General features: G+C 36.5%; 1 protein-coding gene across 1 annotated transcript in view; it reads left to right on the top strand.

Annotated features, from left to right (window-relative positions):
- Kcnj3 (potassium inwardly rectifying channel subfamily J member 3) overlaps window positions 1–21,340 on the top strand; it is a 184,238-nt gene that overhangs the window by 10,179 nt on the left and 152,719 nt on the right. Inside the window, exon 3 of the mRNA XM_055600640.1 lies at window positions 742–958. Coding sequence (XP_055456615.1) covers window positions 742–958 — 217 coding nt within the window. The remainder of the gene's footprint in view (window positions 1–741; window positions 959–21,340) is intronic.

The following is a 21,340-nucleotide window of genomic DNA, read 5'->3' as shown; positions in this document are numbered from 1 at the left end:
TGTTTGTTGAAGACCACTATCTTAAAATTCTATTTTGTTTAAAAAAGTTCAACAGAGTACATATTTGGCTATACTTTAAAAAAGTCAAAAATAAAGGAATAGAGAATTATATTGTAGTTTACTATTATCAAGGGCTTGAAAACCATGAGCCTTTAAGATTATGGTCCATAGCACAATTCAGTATGAAAATGTCTTTTTTATTCTGCCTTGTAGCCATTTGTTACTTTACAAAATTCCTGAAAAACAAAACAAAACAAAACAATTATTCATTTTACTTTCCAAGAAATCAACAAATCTTTTCTCATATTATAGTCAGCATTTTTTTTTAACTTAACAACTTCCAATTGAACTCCAAAATTATTTGCTTTCTAAGGAAAGACAGCTTTGGCATGCAGTTGGTTAGGATGCAGAGATTTCTTTCAAGCAGTATTCAGATACACACACCAAGTTCCATAGTTGTGCTCATAGCCATTGCTGGAGTAGGTATGTCTCCAAAGGTCAGGCATTAGGGACTGGTGATTAAAGCAAATTGTTTATTATAAATAATGCATGTATGTTCTGCATGAGCCATGAGGGATTTCAGCCCATTTGCTAGAATACAGCTACATAATTATTTGCTTGGATTGCATTGCTGATGTTTGATAGTGCAGAATGTTGGCAATGTTGTATATGACTGTTGGGTTGCCTTGATAATTTCAGTACAAGTGGTGATTTCTTCTCTTTTTCTGTGTGCTTGTCTAGTCTCGACAGACACCTGAGGGTGAGTTCCTTCCCCTTGACCAACTTGAACTGGATGTAGGTTTTAGTACAGGGGCAGATCAACTTTTTCTTGTGTCCCCTCTCACAATTTGCCACGTGATCGATGCCAAAAGCCCCTTTTACGACCTGTCCCAGCGAAGCATGCAAACTGAACAGTTCGAGGTTGTGGTCATCCTGGAAGGCATCGTGGAAACCACTGGTGAGTAAGAACACAGATGCGCCGTAAAGTTTTTCATTTAAGAACACAGATGCGCCGTAAAGTTTTTCATTTAGAGTTCTGTTCAGTGTACCTGGCATTGACTGGCCTAATGTATCAGCTCATGAGCCTCAAAGTAAAGCCTTATAGCACAAAGTAGACATTACTTTGAAAATGAAGAGTGCTGTTTTGGTGGTCATATATACCTGATATTAACCCAGAAATAACGATTCATATGAAACTGAGATATTGACCTAAAATGAGTATACAGTTCTATTTAATTTTTTTTTTACAATTATATTTTTTCTTTCAAAATTGAAGGCTAAGAAATCTTTAGGGTAATTAATGTTCAGCCTGAATTCAATATGCATGTTCTGACTTGTGTGAAATGGGGGAAGGAGTTCGTTGATAAGGCTCTGGATTCTACTCCTGGAGCCTTCAGAGGCAAGGGTCCTGTGTGTTTGTGTGTGTGCACACAGAAGCGACATTATTGTTTGGAACACAACTATAGTTTTCCTGCCTAAACACTGGCTCTGGCTTTCTTCGCAAACAGGACTTTTCCCTTTTGTTTTCCCTGCTTCAGTTTGATTAGTCCTTAAGAATCCAATGCCATTGAAATGCTCAAAAAACAAAACAAACAAAAAAACCCCTACTCTCTGAGGAGAGTTAGGCGGGCAAAGAAAGGAACCAACAAGTGTCATGTGTTATTCTTTGGGCCATAAACAATGCGAGTTAAGTTTGGAGCCTGCTGAGTGTTCGAGACAAATATTTTATGACTATATACCTAATTATTTATGTACATAAGCAAAGACATGGTCACACATTTTGCATCTTCTTCAGCTAATGAAGGAGCAAAAAATTTTCAGATTTTCTTTTTGGGCTGATATCAGCTTAATCTTGAAACACTAATGGTTAAAGTATGGCAATACTCGAATTAACAGCGTCAGAAATAGAAATTCAAGTTTCACATTAAGGTGTAAGCTCTTTCATTTCATAGCACCACTTGTCCAAGGGTTAGGCAGGTGTTTGCTGTCTTCATTACAGTGACTGTAACTAGGAAGGATACCTATTGTCATTAATGAACTCATTTTTTTATCTTTTGTTTTATTTTTGAGTGAGAGCAACGTAATGACCAACTCACAACTGATGTTTAACACTGTTACTGTTCAGCTTACAATTAAGATTTTTTTAAAAATAAGTGGCGAAATGTTTATTAAACAAACAGGTTTGAAATTTGCCTAGTGTGTGTTGCTTTATACTCCTCACGAAACTTTCACTTTGGTGTCAAATGGTGTCAGTTTTTTTTTTTTAATTTGTTATTAAATAGAGAACAAATTTAAATTTAGTTTAGATGTCAATTTTTTTGCCATTTATCCAATAAAATATAATACTAGAGCTTAATGACAGAGATTATCATTTTCATTTATTACTTATAGTATGTGCTTCTTCAACATTCCTGATTATAATTTATTAATCAACTATTGCAATCATTGTGATAAGTGATTTTTTTTTTTTATTTTGGCAAACTTAAAAGTCTTCCGTTAGGTCAGTTACCTGTGTAACTGTGTACTCTTTCATTCAGATGATTTCCTACCATAACCACTCTAATTTTTTTTTACCACTCTAATTTTTATCATGAAATTATTTTTCTGTAAAATCAATTTAAAGATTAAATACTTTCTTAGTTTTAGTATGTACATTCATTTAATATTTACTTTATGTTTGGTTATATGTAGGTGCATATTTGTGTATCTATTTTTGCATGTCTGTGCCCACAGAAGACAGAAGATTTTATCAGATCTTCTGGAGCTGGAGTTACAGGCAGTTTTGATCCACTTAATTCAATATTTGGAGTACAGTTAGCATCTTTCCAAGATCAGCAAATGCTTTTAACTGCAGAGCCATCTCTCCATCCCTTTAGTTTGTATTTATTGGCCTTGATATGTTTGAAGAACCTAGACCAGGTCTATTTATTTATTTATTTATTTATTTATTTATTTATTTATTTATCCATTTATCTATCTATCTATCTATCTATTTATTTATTTATTCTTTTGAATTGTGTGTTTGTATGTGCAGTGTCTTTAAGTATTATTTCTGTATCAGCATCTTAAGGGCAAATGCTGAAACAATTTGATTTGTAATTTTAGTTGTAGTTCAAAGAATCATGATTAGTAAATGGTGCTGTATAAGGTCAGATGGAATTTTGTACCATCAATTATTCATTAGAATTACTGATTTTATTTTGATGACATTCCTCTTGCATTTTTATTTTGTCTGTTTTGTTGAAAGCCAAATGGCAGAGAATACTTTCCACAGGTAATGTAAAACTTGGATGGAGACAGAATTACTTACTTAGAAATTGCCTTTCATAATGAAAAGCATAAATTCTACTGCCTTAAAAAATTTCTTAATTAAGAAAACTACAAAGCAAAACCACTGCTTTATAATACATACTTTATGGGAAATTTATCTGATACTTAGTTTATAGGCCTACCACAGTTACTAGAATGTGAGACTGTTCAAATTCTGTAGAACCTATTGCCAGCCTATTTCCAGAACTAACACTTGATCATAATATCACACCCTTACTTCACTTGGTCGTTTAATTTTTATTGAAATATACTCAGATTCATCTTGAATGTTTTTTTTTTTGTCATTTATGTCTCCATCCACCATAAAATTTTCTTTCCCATAATATTTATTGTTGGGAATAAGGCAGATATCAGTTAAATTATGAGAGGCAAGAACAGGATTTTCTTCCCCAGTTTTTGCGTACAGAGCCTTGTGAATTAACTTGTTCTGGGTGTAACTTGCCAGCAAGATTTGTGTCATTTATTCACTTATAAGGTAAGTATTTGTTGAATATATGTTGTGTGCTTGCAAGAATCTGAGGGACTAGAGGTATGAGAAGGACTTAAGCAAGAAACCCCTTTCCCTGGAACTTGCATAGTAGATAAGCAAAATGTTATCATTGTCAAGATTTAAATAAAACAAACCCAAACAACCCCTAACCAAAACAACAACAAACAACAACAACAAAACAAAAACAAAACAGCTAGTAGTGGGTGGGGGATGTCAATGGCTGAAGACTACTTTAGGTTGATGCTCAGAAAATGTTCTATAGGAGATGACACTCAAGTCAAATCTCAGCTGGTTGATCAATGTACAGAATATGAGAAGTCCGTCCTTAGGAACACTTGGTGTAAATGTCTGAATGTGCTATACCCTTCATTTGGTTTGAGAACTAAGAGATAGCCTGTGGTTGGAACAGAACTAACAATGTGGAGTATAAGATGAGAAGTTAAAGAGAAGGAGCCAGCCCTCACTACCCATCTATTGCTTCACTAAGAGCAAGCATTTAGGGTTCTCTAGAAAGAGAAGTGACCGCTTAGTAAGCTCAATTTGTGTGTAGCAAAAATTCGTTTCTCTCCTTCTGATGTATAGTTTATTTAGAAGTTAGTAACTGATGTGTTGGAAAAGTTCTAGATGGTTACTTCTGTCCTGTCAACCATCCTCACATTTTGGCCTCTGTGTAACTGTACTGCACAACTGGTCACTCCAAGACAATCCTTTAACAAAGAGGTTTTCAATTTCATGTTGCATTTGCTTCTTCCTGTTCCTGTGGTTTCAGCAGGAATGGAAAGGACCAGTAAGGAAGAAACTAGAGTCTTCCTAATTTCCACAAAGAGTTAGGGACCAACCCAGGACTTCTAAATTTATACTTTTCCCCTTACCTTGTAAATATCCAGTGATCAGGCTCAGAGATTAATTCAAATGAGTCAGGCTCCATGTGTGCCACGATCTGCCTGGCAATCTGCAATAGCCTTTTCATCCTTGCTAGCACAGCAAGTTCCTGAGGTAGAATGTACCTCTAATTCTTGTTCTCTTCACTGCCTCTCCCAGGAGAGTAAGCACTGCTGGACGCAAACAAAGCACTGCAGATTTGGCTCATTAGAACTGGATGCTTTCAGGCTTCAATCTGGTTTCTGCTGCTATTTGGCAGTCTTTTTTAATTGTCTTTTCTGTACTCTCAGGCTCAGTCCCCATGGGATCTATTTTAGACCTTCTCTTTCTCTCTCTCTCTCTCTCTCTCTCTCTCTCTCTCTCTCTGCCCCCAGTGCCAGCTGTCTTATCCCTTTCCTGGCATGTCAAGTCTCCACCTCTTCTATTAAAAACTATGTGACACTCCACTTTTTGTACAATTCTTTTCTCTCACCCTCTTCTCATAGCTATGTTCTTTTTCTTTCCTGGTGTTACCATTTTTTATGAAGGCTGTTTTTGTTGTTGTTGCTTCTTTTCTCTTTTGAGTTAGCTTCATATTCTCTAACCAGGTTTACCCCAGCTTCCTGAATACTGCTCTGACCTATGTGAGCTGACACATCTAGCTGGGTTATGTTTCTTAAGCGTTGCTGCCTGCCATCAATATGTCAAACACAGTCCCTTCCCATTGATCCTTCTTTCTTGTGTTCTAAGATCTTCTCTAGTCTTTCCTTACAGAAGTGCTGTTGTTTTTCCATTTATACTTTGGAAGTTTTTCCTGGGATTCATAAGTATGGGATTTCCTCCCCCCTCTCCCGTTTTTGCCTTTTTTTTTTTTGTATTTTCTGGCCATTCCTAATGTCCTTTATCTCTACATCGTTGGCCTGCGTCATCTTTTCTGCTGATTCTCCTAAGCTTCCTGACTTTGCTTATTTAGACCCTTGAGTTTTTTTTTTTAAGCAGTTGGAGCTGTCACTACTTTACCTTTCTTCTACCCATATCCAGTTATGAACACTTGTTTCACTCGTGATGTACTATATTTTATTAATTCCACGTCCTTTTTACTTAGATATTGCCATTTTAATTCAGAGCTCCTTTTACAAAGTTACATGGCAGCATCCTATCTTCAAATTACAGTGTATTTTATTTTGGAACATTTATCTCTTTTTCTAACAGATATTTTATCACAGGCCATATCCAGATAATTTATTCATGGCACAAATACATCTTAAGAACTTGTTATTCTAGACCCTGGAAAACATATAAATTGTAAAAACAAAATTCCTGCTCTTCTGCCTAGTCATATTTTTATGCAAGGAATACAATAACCAGAGGAAATGCATGTCAGCAAGTGGAAAGTGCTGTTTAAAAGACAGTAATGAAGGGCAGGGGAAACTGGGAATGCAGAGAGGCGAAAAGGCCACAATGACAAGTGGACAGTTGAACTTGAAGCAAAAGAAGTAGCTCAGATAAGGTGACTCCAGGTGAAGTGCCAACAGGTGCGAGTGTTCCCAGGCAGATGCGCCTATCCTTGGTAATGTCTGTGTTGTTACTTTCTCTCCTATTTAAGCATGCATCATGATGGCACTTCCAAATCACAGTTGCTCAGATGGGGATTCAGCTCATGTAGGAGCTCTTTAAGCACCAGCAGATTGCATACGACAGCCTAGTACATTTGCTTAGGATGCCACTTTCATTATATGCCTATGCCTAAAAATCCTAAAACAACTCTACCAAAAATGCACATACCTTTCTCCTCCTCTTTGTCATCATCATCATCATCATCATCATTTATTATTATTATTATTGGGGAGAAAACAAGGTTTTTTATCTTTCTATAAAGCTCATACACTCACACTCACTCTTGCCTCTCTTGCTTGTGATTATGCTAATATTCTAATAATGCCTATGACAGCATTTCTGTCTTTCCCATGACTGTAAGAGCAGCCAAAGGCACTGATTCCTTCCTAAGCAAATTAGCCTATTCTTTCCTTTAGCTTGTCACTGAAACTTTTTAACATGCAAGGATTATTATGTAAATGTTCATTTTAGAAGATATAAAAATGCAAATATGCAAAAGTAGAAATCTCTTTATTTCATTTGTTGTGCTATTAGCATGTTGATTGATTAACTGTTCAAGTGTCTATGCTCAGATATAGCGCTGTGCTCAGTGTGCCATTTCATAACTTGCTTTATTATATTATCTGCTGTTGCTGCCTTTATGTCAAGTCATAATGCTACATCATTAATTTGAATGGCTTTACTATATGCTAGCATATTCCCATCTTAATATTCCATGATTTAGCTCTAATCTAGAATCTTTAAGTATTTTCTTTAACAGAGCAAACACTTTTGATAGCTTACATTGATTCACCTCCAACTAACTATTTTAGATTAAACTACTAGAGGATGGAATTATTGGGTATTCTGGTCAGTATTTGTTTAACTGACACAAGCAAGCATCACCTGGGAAAAGGGAACCAAATTTGAAGGACTACCTCTCTCAGATTAGTCTGTACACCATTTTCTTGGTGAGTTATTGATATGGAAGGTAGTACCACAGCCGTGCAGGTGATTCTTCGATATAATAAAGCAGAGTAAATAAGCCACATGGAGTAGTGCAGTGAGGAGAGCTCCCCCATAACCTCTGCTTCACTTCCTGCCTCCAGGTTCCAGCCTTGACTTCCCCACATGATGAACTATACATGATAATTCAAAAGAGTCTTTTCCTCCCCAGGTTGATTATTGGTCAGTGTTTTGTCGCAGTAAGAAAAAGCAAACTAGGAAACGGAGTCAACGAGTATATAAATATGCTAGCCTTTATTTTTATTATTAATTGACTTTGTAATTATTCTGGAGCATTGGGGATTGAACTCAAGTTTTTGCTGGAGTTAGACAAACACTGTATGATGTCACCATATTCAATATGCCCTGCTTTTTTTTGTTTTTCAAATAAATATTTAAAATATTATTTTATATGTATTCATGTTTTTCCTGCATATATGCATTTCTGGTATCTGCAGAGGTCAGAATAAGGCATCAGATCCCTGGAATTGAACTTGAATTCTGTGCAAGAATAACAAGGGCTCTTTACCACTGAGCCAACTTTCCTGGTACTTGCTCTTTTTAAAAGCGCATCTCAGGATTCCTATGTGAGATGTCAGTATCAGTAAGCTACTGTAAATTAAGGTGTTTATTTCTTCATATATTTACTAAAAATAAACATTTCTTTAAAAATGTTTGTCATTACTTTCAAAACTTCTGTTAGTGGTGAGGTAGAAAGTATTCTGCCAGCTTGCCTCCTGGCTGTGTCTTTTGTTTTTCGAGGTTGTCAATGAACCACGCCATCTTTTTATGAAAAAAAAAAAGAAAAGAAAAGAAAAGAAAATTGATTGTATAATCAGAAATGTCCTTGGAAGGCATTATTCTTAGATATAAACATTTTTATGTAAATTTAAGTAAGTATACTGTATATATTTTATCAGTACTTTATTAAAGATAAGGCGGAAGGTCATCAGAATGGTATTGGTATCTTAGCCAGAGGGACAGCAAGTATATGACACTGAGGGTTCATTTTATTAAGGGCATCACAGAAAATTTGGCATGCTAAGAGAACTATAGAAAAGCTGATGAAATACAATCATAGGCTCATCCCTGGGTAATTTTTCCAAACGTAGACGACAGACAATAAAACTGAAAAGGATTAAGTAGGAGTGTGCCATGGTCATAGTTCATGATGGAAAGATCCCTCTGGCAGCAGGTGGAAGATTGATTCCATGTATCAGAGCCTGACTAGAGACCAGTCATTAGGCTGTTACAACAGGTAATTGAGTTCTGTTTGAAAATTTGAGGCCAAGGAAACTACGTGGCTGCTGGAAATAATGAAAAAGGCCTCAGGTTTGAGAGCTGTTACTTGTGATTAAACAGGGATGGTGGGAAAAAGGCCCTAGGATCCTTCCCAATGAACTTCTACTAGTTATTGAGAAAGAGCCTAGACATGGGGAGAGGTTGTAGTAAATAAAACAGCAGTAACAAGCTGTTGACTTTTCTGTTTACCCAGAAAAAAAATCGCTAAAAATGTTCTAAAAGAATAATTTAACGAGCAATGTCTCACCCTCTTAGTAATTGAAATGTGCCACTATTTTCTTCTCTTGATGATTTTACAGTATTTTGCTTTATTATCTATAATCAGTCGTTAGCCCTTCATGATCTACCAGGAAACGGTAGATCTATCATCAGACTGCCTTGTGATGCCTTAAGTGAGACTACACTGATATGGCTACTGAAAATTTTATTCACATTTCCTAATTGCACCTTTTCCAAATTGCTAGCTTTTGAGTGAGTCAACCCTATAATCTGGAACTCACAGTTATGATCTTTCCATGTCAGTGGCATGTAATCGTAAGGAGGGAAGATCCCTAAGTAGCATCTTTATCTATGTAGGAACTTCCATGCGTCTTCATCCACTGAATGTTTATTGCTTCTTAGATGTGATTGTACGTATATTTTTTCTTTTTATATCTTAACTTACCGAGTCAACATAAAATTCAGAGACTCAGATCCCTGTTTAAATGAAAGCAACTCTTCACAGCCATTTCTGAACAAAATTACATCTTACTGTTTTCTTTTAATAGGTCATAGCAGAAAATTTTCAATCTTAAAAAAATAACGTTTATGTATTGAAGCATGAAGGAGGATGACTAACTAGAGCAGCCTACGACTAAAAGGCTTTGTGGGATATAGGAACTGCAGCAATGAAACCAAGAGAGCCCTGAGCAAACAGAGAAGACTGCTGTCACTCTGCAGCAGCCCAGATTATTTGCTCAGCCTTCCCAAATGCTAGCTTCTATTCTGATGAATTTCACTTCATTGGTAATGGAATAGATTTCTGAGTACTCCTGTTTGTTATCTTCCATTATTTCATTTATTCTCCAATTATCAAAATTAATCTCTCAAACAAACAAACAAAAAATGTTTACTATTAGTTTGTCTTCTATAGTTTGATTGATGCAGATTTTAGCATCTTTATATGGGAATTTCCAAATTCCCAGGCAGGAGTTTGGGGTGAGGGGAGATCCTGGGCATGCAGTTGGAGTCTAGTTGGTTTTGCTGTTGTTTCCGTTTTGTCTAACGCTGCTGTGAGCAAAAGAAATTAGAAAACCTCCTGGAGGCACAGGTAATTGTTAAATAAAAGCACCAAGAAATTGTAGTGGAAAAGGTAATTTTTATCTTTTTGTTAAAGATAGATTCTTTTCTCATACAATATAATCTGATTACAGTTTCCCTTCCCTGAACAACTCCCAGTTCCTCCCCACTTCCACAACCATCCAGATTCATTGTCTTTTTGGTTTTTTTTTCCCCTTAGAAAAGGACAGACTTCAAAGAGATAACAACAAAACGTAAAAACAAAACAAAACAAAAAAATCATCTCAAAACTAAACAAGACAAGTCAACAGAAAAATAAAACAGCTCCAATAAAAGGCACAAGAATCAAGGACTGACACATTCACAATGTCAAGAGTCCCATAAAAGCACTACACTGAAACCCACAGCTATTTACACAGAGAACCTGGTGCTGACCCATGTAAGCCAGTGATTCCTGCTTCAGTCTCTGCGAGTTCATATGAACCCTTGTTCAGTTGTTTACACGCCCTTGTTATCCTGGTATCCTCCATTCTATCTCCCTTAATACTTCTGCCTTCTCTTCCTTGGAGGTCCTTGAACTCTGAGGAAGAAGGATTTGATGGAGTCATCTCACTGAGAGGTGTGTGTTCCAAGAAATGTCTGTCGATCTGTTGATTTGTCTGTCTGTCTCTGTCTCTGTCTGTTTCTCTCTCTAATGTCTCACTGTGGATATCTGTATTTGTTCCCACGTATTTCAGGAGGAAGTTTTTCTGATGCTAGCTGAGCTATGGCTATAGCAGAGTATCATTAAGACTCATGTTTTATTACCTGTGTGTATGTGTGTGTATGTGTGTGTGCGCGCGCGCGCATGTGTGTGTGTGTGTGTTGTGACCAGTAGCATTTGGTTTTACCCTAGGTCTCTGGGGCCATCCACTCCCTGGTTCTTGGTTACTCAATCAGTATCAAGTATGGGTTCTATTTCATGGAGTAAGCCTTAAGACAAATCAGACTTCAGTTAGTTACTCCCACAAGGTTTCTCCACCTTTGCCCTAGCATATTTTTCTGGCAGGATGGATTGTAAATCAATGGTTTTGTGGTTGGGTTGTTTTTTTTTACATTTTTCATTTGGTAGCTTGCAGAATACCTATCCATGTTAAAGCTATTAGGACATGGGGGCAAAGGTTCTCTGTGAGCACCAGCTTTCCGAAGGTACTTTTGATTAAGATATCTACTGAATTAAATACTCAACTACAATATATCTTTACATTTTAAAACATCTACTCACCTATTTTCTATATGTGTGTTGTTGTGTGCCACTGTGCACATGTGTTGGTGAGGAAAACTTTTAGGAGACTATTCTTTTCCTTTACCATGCGAAACCCAAAGATTGAACTCAGTTCAGGTTTGACTTGAAACACTTTTGCCCACTAAGACAACTTGCTCCTCTATCAATCAACTGCAATACCTAGATCTTCAGGCTCCCATGGCAATTGCTTTACCCACTGAGCCATTTCACTGTCCCTCATTGGCAATTCATTCGGAGTAAGCTTTCCATATTGGTACATGCTAAAACTGAAGGAGAACACAGCTCTTGAAACTTGTGCAATCTTCAGAAATTTGGTTGGTGTTGACTCAGACTGTGCTCATCAATGTAGCCAAATGCAAATTAATGTGGAAAGAAAACTGAAAATCAGGGGCATGAATGAAAATGTGTTGCTGCTCATCATCCTAACTCTGAACAAGATGTGACATGTATCGTGGAACATGCTGTAAAGATGTGACACGAATGAAAAACAAGAGTGATGACCCTCGCGGAGGGAGACGTGCTGCACACTTGTTCGGTGCAGAACACCTCTTGCAGTTACTTAGGGTTGCACCGAAGGGAGAAGCATTACGCTTATGACAAAGTTCAGAAAGACAATTTTCATTTCACAAGAAGACAAACATTGGAAGTTAGTCAATTTCCAACCATTTTGGACCTTTCTTTTCTGGGGACAAATTTTCAGGGATCATAGATTAACTAGAAAGAGGCTTTTATTCTTTCATTTTTAATATTAGTTACAGTTTATTAACTTTGTATCCCAGCTGAATCCTGCTCCCTCATTCCCTTCCGTTGCCACCCTCCCTCCCTCATCTTCTCCCTACCCCTTTCCAAGTCCACTGATAGGGGAGGACCTCCTCCCCTTTCATCTGACCCTAGCTTATCAGGTATCTTCAGGCCTGGCTGCAAAGTCCTCCGCTGTGGCCTAGCAGGGCTGCTCCTCCTTTGGCTGGAGGGGGATAGGTCAATGAACCAGCCATTGAGTTCATGTCAGAAATAGTTCCTGTTCCCCTTACTAGGGTACCCACTTAGATACTGAGCTACCATGGGTTACATCCTAGCACAGGTTCTAGATTATATCCATACATGGTCCTTGGTTGGAGATACAGTCTCACCAAAGACCTCTGTGCCCAGATATATTTAGTCCTTGTGGAGCTCTTGTGCTCTCCAGGTCATACTAACTCCCCTTCTTTCATATGATTCCCTATACTCTTATGAAGGTTACACCTAAAGAAGATAAACAAGAAAGAGAACCCTGGGTAAGATGATCAACCTTCACTTAAAAAGACAAATGGGATGGACATTGGATGTAGGAGAAAACAAATAATAGGACAGGAGCCTACCACTGAGGGCCTCTGAAAGTCTCATCCTAGCAGTGTATCAAAGCAGATACTGAAACTCATAACCAAATCTTTGGCAGAGTAGAAAGAGGCTTTTAATAGACCATGATAGCAAATGGATTAGATTTTAGATTCAGATGGAGTGAATGCAGCATGACAGATTGGGATTCTAAGCCCAATTTGACGTTGTCTTACTGGGATCACTTTTTATTCTGGTATTTTTATGCCTTAGGCTGTGTTTTGGAAAAAGTTAAGCTCATTGGCATACTCAGCTCATTGTGGGGACATTAGCATGGAAATCCAAATGGATAGCAGGGCTACTATATCATTGTTACTGCTCAACGCAAACAACAAAGCAAATGAAGTAATGGAGTTATGTCAAAAGCTGTAACATCTTAATATTTATTCATGCTAGTAGCGAAGTGGTATCAAAACATGGAAATGGTACCCTTAATGAAAAAAGATGTGGAGGGATGGAGGGTGGTGGATATTGATTCTATGTTGCTCAGTGATGACTGACTGATTTACCCTCGAATCAACTTCTTTGGATTATTCATTGGCTGTGTTTACTTAGTTTTTTCTTTTTTTCTTTTCTTTTTTTTTTTTTTTTTTTTTTTTAGCCAATGATTTCCTTATGAACCTATGAGAAGCTTGATCGACAGCTGCTGTCAAACTCAGGGCAGAACTATGTCTAGACCATTACTGAGAGATGATTACATCTTATACCATTTTAAAGAAAGAGATTCTTAGTCTTTCTCAAATTACTGTCAAGTAATTTTCCATGTATCTCTAAGCTAAATTTTAATATAATTTAATGTCATCATTTTATTATATCTAATTTAATTTTTTTTAATCTAAGTTGGAAACTTCTCTGTTTTCAGAGTAATCATTAGTCATGTGTAGTATTAGGTATCTTTGGCTATGTATTACCATCAAATGCAAGTAATATTGACTCTTTGGAAAGTAAGCTGTCTCCCCCATAAATATAAGTATGAAAGAATAAGTATGGGAAGTAAAATTTGAGAACAAAAGATGTCTGGAGCTTAAAGACTGAACATACCTGCCTGTAGACGCTTTCACAGAGTCTATTTTTATACTTTATCTGCATTAAAAGTATACTCTGTGACTGACTCATTATCCTGATTCAGCAGTTCCCTAGAAATGGCTTCAATATTCTGAATTTGGGAACACTACTTTGAGAATGGATAAGGAAACTGATGTAGTCTCTTTTTGCATGCATCTGTATTTATTTGGATTAGCATTATCAGCTCCATAAATATTTTAACAAGTGTTATCTGTCTCCAGGTTTTATTTTGCTGTTTATTATTCTGCTATATATTGTTTTTCCACCACTTACTTTTTCACAAACTCTATATGAAGTATAGTCATTTAAGTGTCAATGTTTTATGACCTATGATTATAGAACAGTAATATGTCATGGTGATGAAAAATTCAGGTTTCTTAAGGTTTTGGGAAAATTTGATGAAGCTTAGAATGTGCTTTAGATTTGAACTTTTGATTTTTTTTTTCCAGTGCAATACACAAATGATTACACGAGTAAAGTGAAGGCTTTCTGTGCTTGTGTTGAAACACCACGAAACTTTACTTTCCAAGACAGAAAAAACAGTTTGGGCTCAATAGTTCTCTTGGTTCCATTTCCTTGGGCTTGTAATGAAGCTGCACCATGACAGGAACCAAGGAATAGAGAGAAAGAGAGGGAGGCCCCAGGTAGCAATATCCACTTCACGATAGCACCATCATCCAGGGATGAAGCTATTAGCAGTAGAGCTTTGGGAGTGCATTAGAGTTCTAAACCATAGCATTGATTTAATTCACTTAATGAATTTTTAAATATTCAGTCTAGTAAATTGACATTACTAAGAGAATACTTATAATTCATTGGAAATCTTTGTTTCTTCTATAAATACAGAAGAAAGAAATAAAAAGGCACAATTATACTTGTTTGAATCTCAGTTATCACCTAATTGGATAGTAGAATTAGTAGTATAAGATTAAATGTAAAAGTTAAATAGTAAGATTAAATAGTAAAAGTTTCAGTTTGGCAGATATGGAAACTTGATTTAACGACATGGAATGACTTTTTGATCCCGAAGCCCTTTTTTGGACTATTCTGGAATATGTTCTATGTTTCCATCTCATTATAACATTCTTATTTTTATTATATTTATTACAGTTTATTTACTTTGTATCCCAGCTGTAGCCCCCTCCTTCATTCCCTCCTAAACCCACCATTCCTCCCTCAACTCCTCCTTGCCCCTCTCTAAGTCCACTGATAGGGGAGGTCCTCCTCCCCTTCCATCTGACCTTGCTTATCAGGCCTTACCAGGACTGGCCGCAATATCCCCCTCTGTGGCCTAACTAGGCTGCTCCTCCCTTGCAGGGTGGGAAGGTGAAATAGCCAACCACAGAGTTCAACTAGCATTCTTCTTATTATAACAATATAATTTATTTAAATATATCTATTGCTTCCTTTAATTGTATCTATCTATCTATCTATCTATCTATCTATCTATCTATCTATCTATACACACACAGATGTTTCAGTAAGGTATGCCAATGAGTTTTAGCATTTGACATTTCAAGATTTCGAATTTTAGTTAGGTAAGTTTTTTTTTTTTTTTTTTTTTATTTCAACAAACAGAGTGGAAAACAAGGCAACATGATTGTGACGCCCTGAGGATATAGGTTATTCAGCAAAGTGCTTGTCACAGAAGCATGAGAAGCCAGCTGGCTTTTGGTCACAAGCACCCACATAAAAAGCTAAGCCTACCAGAGTGGTCTGCAATCCAAGCACTGAGGAAGTACAGATAGTGAACAGCCAGCCTCACTGATTGTTGAGCTGGCAGGTTCAGTGAGACAACGTCTTAAAGAAAGTAAGTTAGATGATGGTTGAGGAAGACATGGTATTCACTGTTGACCTCTGTAGGTCTCCATAGTAGCCAACAGACCTTAGAGCCTGTCTTATAGCCAAGAAGCACATCCACACATGAGGAAGAGAAATGTAAAGTGGGAAAGGAGCCTGGGTTCTGAGGCATATGAAAACACAGCTGATATTAAGATCCTCAGTTTGAGCTCTAAAATAAATAAGTGAAGAAAATCTATACAATACTTTTAAGTAATATCCAACTTCTTCAATTAAAAAAAATCACGTCTGTCAAGAAAATTTATCTTAGATATTAGCTATTTGTTAAATTTGAAAATTATATAAATACAGAATGTAAAAAAAAAAAAAAGAACAACACACCTTTATAGATGTGAAGTTTGATCTCAAGTGACAATGATCAGTTAATAAAATACCAGGAGTATTAGCATGTCCATGTGTGTATGGATGTTAATGTGTATTTTTTTGTCTCTGACTTAGAACACGTAAGATCAAGGAAAGGCCATTATTATTACTGTTATCATTATTGTTATCTTTTTCTTTGTTGTTTTGAGAAAAAAAATTAGTAAGTGCTAACTGTAGATAAATTCTGCCCTATTTTTAACAAAATAGAATTTTAGTTGATGCAATGAGAAAAGATATAATTAATCCACTTTTTATTATAGCTCAAGGATTGTCCTTTTTATGTATTGCCAATGTCCGTGTAAGTTGTGGTATATTTTCTGCTCATACTATGAGAGCTAGTCCTCAGGAAGGAAGTTTTTGCAGCATACCTCCAAGTCTTGTGTCTAAAGTGTAAGATATCTTTAGAAATAGAATTATACTTACATATTTTGGTAGGAACATAGGGGCAACAACTAAAGCCTATATTGTTTTTTGAATTTCTTCAGTTCTCTTGACCAAGAAGGGAAGTTTCCCATTTCTGGCTTTGGGACATTTTAGATAGTCTGCAGCTCTTGGATCAAGCACCAACATCTCATGTGGTGTGATTTCATTTAAACTCTCTCTCTTTCTATCACACACACTCACTTATATAAACATACGCATATGTATATGCACATGCTCAAACATTCATTATATGTATGTGTGTAAATGTATGTATACCTTTCAACATAAATATTAGCATAAATAATGTTTTCTTATGAATTTTCAAACACACTTGGTGTTTTTAATCTATTTCTCACTGTATTTCTTTGCACTGTTCTCCCTTCCCTCTTCCCACTTAAGCCTATTACCCATTTTCCTATTTCCTTCTTCATAACTATTGGATCTTAATATGCTCTCTCTAGAGTTCTTTATCTTCCCCCCCCCAAAAAAAATGGCCAGTTTTTTACTCTCCTGGCTTCGGTGGTTATATATTCACGTGTAAAAATTGAGAATTATAATCTACTAATAAGATATGTATATAACTCTCAGAGTTATCTTGAGAATTCAAAGATCAAGTTCTGTATAGGAAAAATATTTTCAAGTTCACTGAGTGTGGCTGTCTTCCACTTTTCCCTTTTCTTTCCTTGCTGCCACCTTACAGTCATTACCTTACATAGGTTTATTAGCATTGTAAGCATAATGATTATGATTATAACCGTAACAGTTATGATTATTAGAAGTATTGAATATGATTAGAAGTGCTCCTGTGTAAGACTCCACACATCATTATTTCACAGTGTCAAACTCTATATCATTATCTACCACTTAAAATCTTATTTAGTGTATCTCATACAGATTTTCAAATAATCTTAAAATCATTTTTTTGTTGAACCATTATAATGAATGGAAAGACATAAATAAAACATACTTAAAGCTGTATGTTTAGTGTTTATTGAATATTACAGGTAATATTATATTAAACATATACTTAGATTTTAAATTTCTTAAACCTGGAGCTCACCCATACTTGGGTGAGAAATGCCGCTACCCCAATAGGCTTGCATATTGAAACATCTGGTGTCTAGTTATTGGTGCCATTTGGAGGAGATTTAAGATATGTCACATTGGATAAAGGAAAAATGTCAATTTGGGTGGGCTTTTAGAGTTTAAATCTCTCTCTACTTCCAGTTTGTCCTTTGTGTTTCATACTTCATGGTTTTAAGATGTGAGCTCTCAGCTTCCTGCTCTGGCTGCCATGCTTATTGCTTGAAGCCATACTTGATTGCCATGTTGGACTTTTATCCTTCCGCATCCACAAGCCTTATTAAATGTTTGCTTCTATAGGTTACTTCTTTGTGGGTGTTTATCACAGCAATAGGACATAACTAATGCACATGTAATGTTAACTTTTGAAAAATTTATTTATTCTTAGAACCTTATATACATACATACATACATACATACATACATACATACATACATACATATATATATATATACACATATGTATATTTTGATCATATCTACTCCTCACTCCACTTTCTACTCCTCTGGACTTCATTGTGTTTGATTCACCACCCAATTTCATCTCTTGGCGTCCTCACTCTCTCTCCTGCTACATCCGGTTCACCCCTTTTTCCTTCTGTCAATCTTTGTCCCTGTTTTTTTCTTTCTTCTCTTTCTCTTCTTTTGTTATTCTCTGACTTTATAGTCCTGCCTATATGCTCATGGATATAGGGTTTGTACCAGAGCATGGGTAAGCTATGAGGGAAAGGGGTCTGAAGAAAATGGATTCTTTCTCAGAAGCCATTGACTGCTAGGTTCCTCCACAGCTTGGATTAGGGCCTCTCTGCCCTTCCCTTATTGATACTAGAATCTTAACAAGATTTATTTTGTTAAGATCTTGTGCAGTCAACTATACCTCTTGCAAGTTCATGTGTACAATAGCCTTGACATGTTCAGAAGACACTCTTTTGTTGTTGTTATTATTTAACACAACCTTTCTTTTAATCTAACCTTTACAATCTGTTCCCTGAGCTTTCACCATGCATACATTCAGCAACTAGTACAGAATAACAGAGTTACAGTCCAGTTTGCTCTTAGCTGAGATTATCTCTACCAAGCCAAATATTATTATAAAGTGCAGTTGGCCCTACTCATAATAGTTGATCATGATTTTATGCCCTAATTTTTACTAAGGCAAATGAAAACTAATATTTTATGAAAATATAAGGTGCCACAATATAAAAAATTATTTTTGATGAATGAAAATTGGGGAACAAGGACTATTTGTAACAGGAACTCAATGACTGGCTCTTTGGCCTCCCCACCCCCCAAGGGAGGAGCAGACCTGTTAGGGCCCAGAGGAGGGCTTTGCAGCCAGTCCTGAAGATACCTGATAAAACAGGATCAGATGAATGGGGAGGAGGTCCCCCCCATCAGTGGACTTGGAAAGGGGCATGGTGGAGATGAGGGAAGGAGGGAGGGACTGGGAGGGAATGAGGGATCAGGACATGGCTGGGATACAGAGTTAATAAAATGTAACTGATAAGAAAAAAATAAAATAATAAAAAAAGAAAATTTCTTAAGTCTAATTTTTATGTCATTCTCCTCTGATAATGAAGTCATGATTTCTGTTGTTTCTTCACTTATTTTTTATGGAAGATATTTTTTTACACTTTATTCACTTTGTATCCCCCCATAAGCCCCTCCCTCCTCCCCTCCCGATCCCACCCTCCCTCCCCCTTCTTCATGCATGCCCCTCCCCAAGTCCACTGATTGGGGAGGTCCTCCTCTCCTTTCTGATCTTAGTCTATCAGATCACTTATATTTAAAATTTTTAAAATTTATTTTTATTACAATTTATTCACTTTGTATCCAGCTGTGGCCCCCTCCTTCGTCTCCTCCCTCCCTCTTCTCCTATTCCCCTTCCCTAGTCCGCTGATAGAGGAGGTCCTCCTTCCCTTCTATTTGACCCTAACCTATCAGGTCTCATCAGGAGCGGCTGCATTGTCTTCCTCTGTGTCCTGGTATGGTTGTTCCCCTCTCAGGGAGAAGTGATTAAAGAACCAGGCACTGATTTCATACTAGAGACAGGCCCTCCTCCCGTTATTAGAGACCACTTGGAAAATGAGTCTATGGGCTCAATCTGAGCAGGGGTTTTAAGTCCTCTCCATGCATTGTCATTGGTTGGGGTATCAGTCTCTTTGGGGCCTCCAGGGCCAAGTTTTTTTTTTTTTGTTGTTGTTGTTGTTTGTCTTTTGTTCTTTTGTTTGTTTGTTTTTGGATCTCTTTGTATCCTTTTGGAGCTCCTGTTCCCTCCAGCTCTTTCTTTCTTCCCATTCTTTCATATAATTCCTTGCCCTCTGCCCAAAGTTTGACTATGAGTCTCAGCCTCTGCTTTGGTTTCTTCACCTCTTAATGAATACATCGACATCTATAATGGTTTGTATTATTGCATCATTATTTAACTGAAAAAATTTTTTTTTCAAGTTCAAGGCCAGCCTAAGGTCCATACTGGTTACCACTATTTTCAGGGAATCAGAACCTCATAACAATTCCTTGTCTCATTGCCTCACTCTTCCTTCATACCTGAGCCCTGCCAATGAGTCTCTGGTTATCCCTCATGATGACTTATTCATTAATGACAGTGTAGTAACAGCACTTAGAACTACTGAATCTCAGTGTCATCTATTTATTTTTCATAAAAACAGCTTTGTCACTTTTGCCTACCTTTTCTCTACTCATTTATTAAATGTAATTTGTAACAGTTCAGAGCAAAGTAATGACCCTGTGTTAGATTGTTATATACATAAATATCTGTGCTGCAGTCCGAATATTTTCATAGCTTCATTATATTAAAGTGTGTCTTCTCTGTTAACCCAACGAATGCTATTAAACAGGCTTGGTGTCACCTTTTTCTTGTTAATTTATATATTTGGTTCCTGAAAGCACCAGGATAAATACATCTCCAATAGTGAAATTTGGTGCTGGCAGAGTTTTTTGGATTTTCTGTAGAAGAATAAGGTACATGACATTTCAATTTACTGATGTTTAAAATATTTCAGATGCTAGAAGGAAGTTGGACTACTGAATTTGAGAGAATTTTCACATGTAGTGATCACAAGCACTTTGGAGTGAAATTTCCTAGTTTAGTCTCTTTGTGCCTTTGTGTGATTCTAGACAAACTGGTTTACTTCCTTTTGGCTTGGTACCTGTAGATGATGAATTCAGGGTGAAATTAAATTATTGACATTTTCCCATGGAGAGTAGAGCAAGAGTAACAACATTAAAATAAAATTGTATAGTGGATATAATTATCTCATTGCTCTGTACCTATGAGTACTAATAACTATTACTTTTATCAATTCAAATATTTAATATAGTGGCTGGAAAGGTGGCTAAGCAGTTAGAAATACCTGCTACTCTTTCAAAGAAATGGATTTTGGTTCCCATGAGCCACATCACCCACCATGGCTGTCCTAGCTGCTAAAAGATGCCATTAAAGAGCCTATTTCCTGCCTATTTTTTGATTTTGCCTTTCATCTATCTATCTATCTATCTATCTATCTATCTATCTATCTATCTATCTATCTATCTAACTATCTGCCTATTAATTAATTAATAGCATGTTTTTCTTCTTCAGGATTTAACGATTGCTCCTGCAAGCTCAGGCATTGTCTCACTTATAAGCTTAAAAACTGGGAAGGAGAAAAATCAATAGTTCTTACTCTTAGAGAGAGTTCTGTGATTTTATTCAGAAAAAGATGTTTCCTAGGAAAACCTGTCTCCACTGCCTTGGTCACAACTAATTCCTTCCACCCCCTGGTCCCAACTGGAAGAGTTTCAGTAATTTGATATTTTTAGCTATACATACATTCTTGGACTAAATAAAGATTCTCTTATTTTAGTGAGGAATAATGAGAGGTGGGGATGAATAATCTTATATATGAAAATGAATTCTTTCCTCAGCCAAGTTTTAAAAGTTAGGCTAAGGAAATAAAATGAAAAGCATTATTTTATATTATTCTTACCTTATTATTTTTAAAAGCTAAATAATGAAATAAAAG

This window comes from Psammomys obesus, unplaced genomic scaffold (assembly GCF_907164565.1).
Source record: "Psammomys obesus unplaced genomic scaffold, mPsaObe1.curated_primary_1811, whole genome shotgun sequence".
In the NCBI taxonomy this organism is placed as follows: Eukaryota; Metazoa; Chordata; class Mammalia; order Rodentia; family Muridae; genus Psammomys; species Psammomys obesus.
Note: the sequence above shows the minus strand (reverse complement) of the source record. Positions and strands in the feature narration are given on the sequence as shown.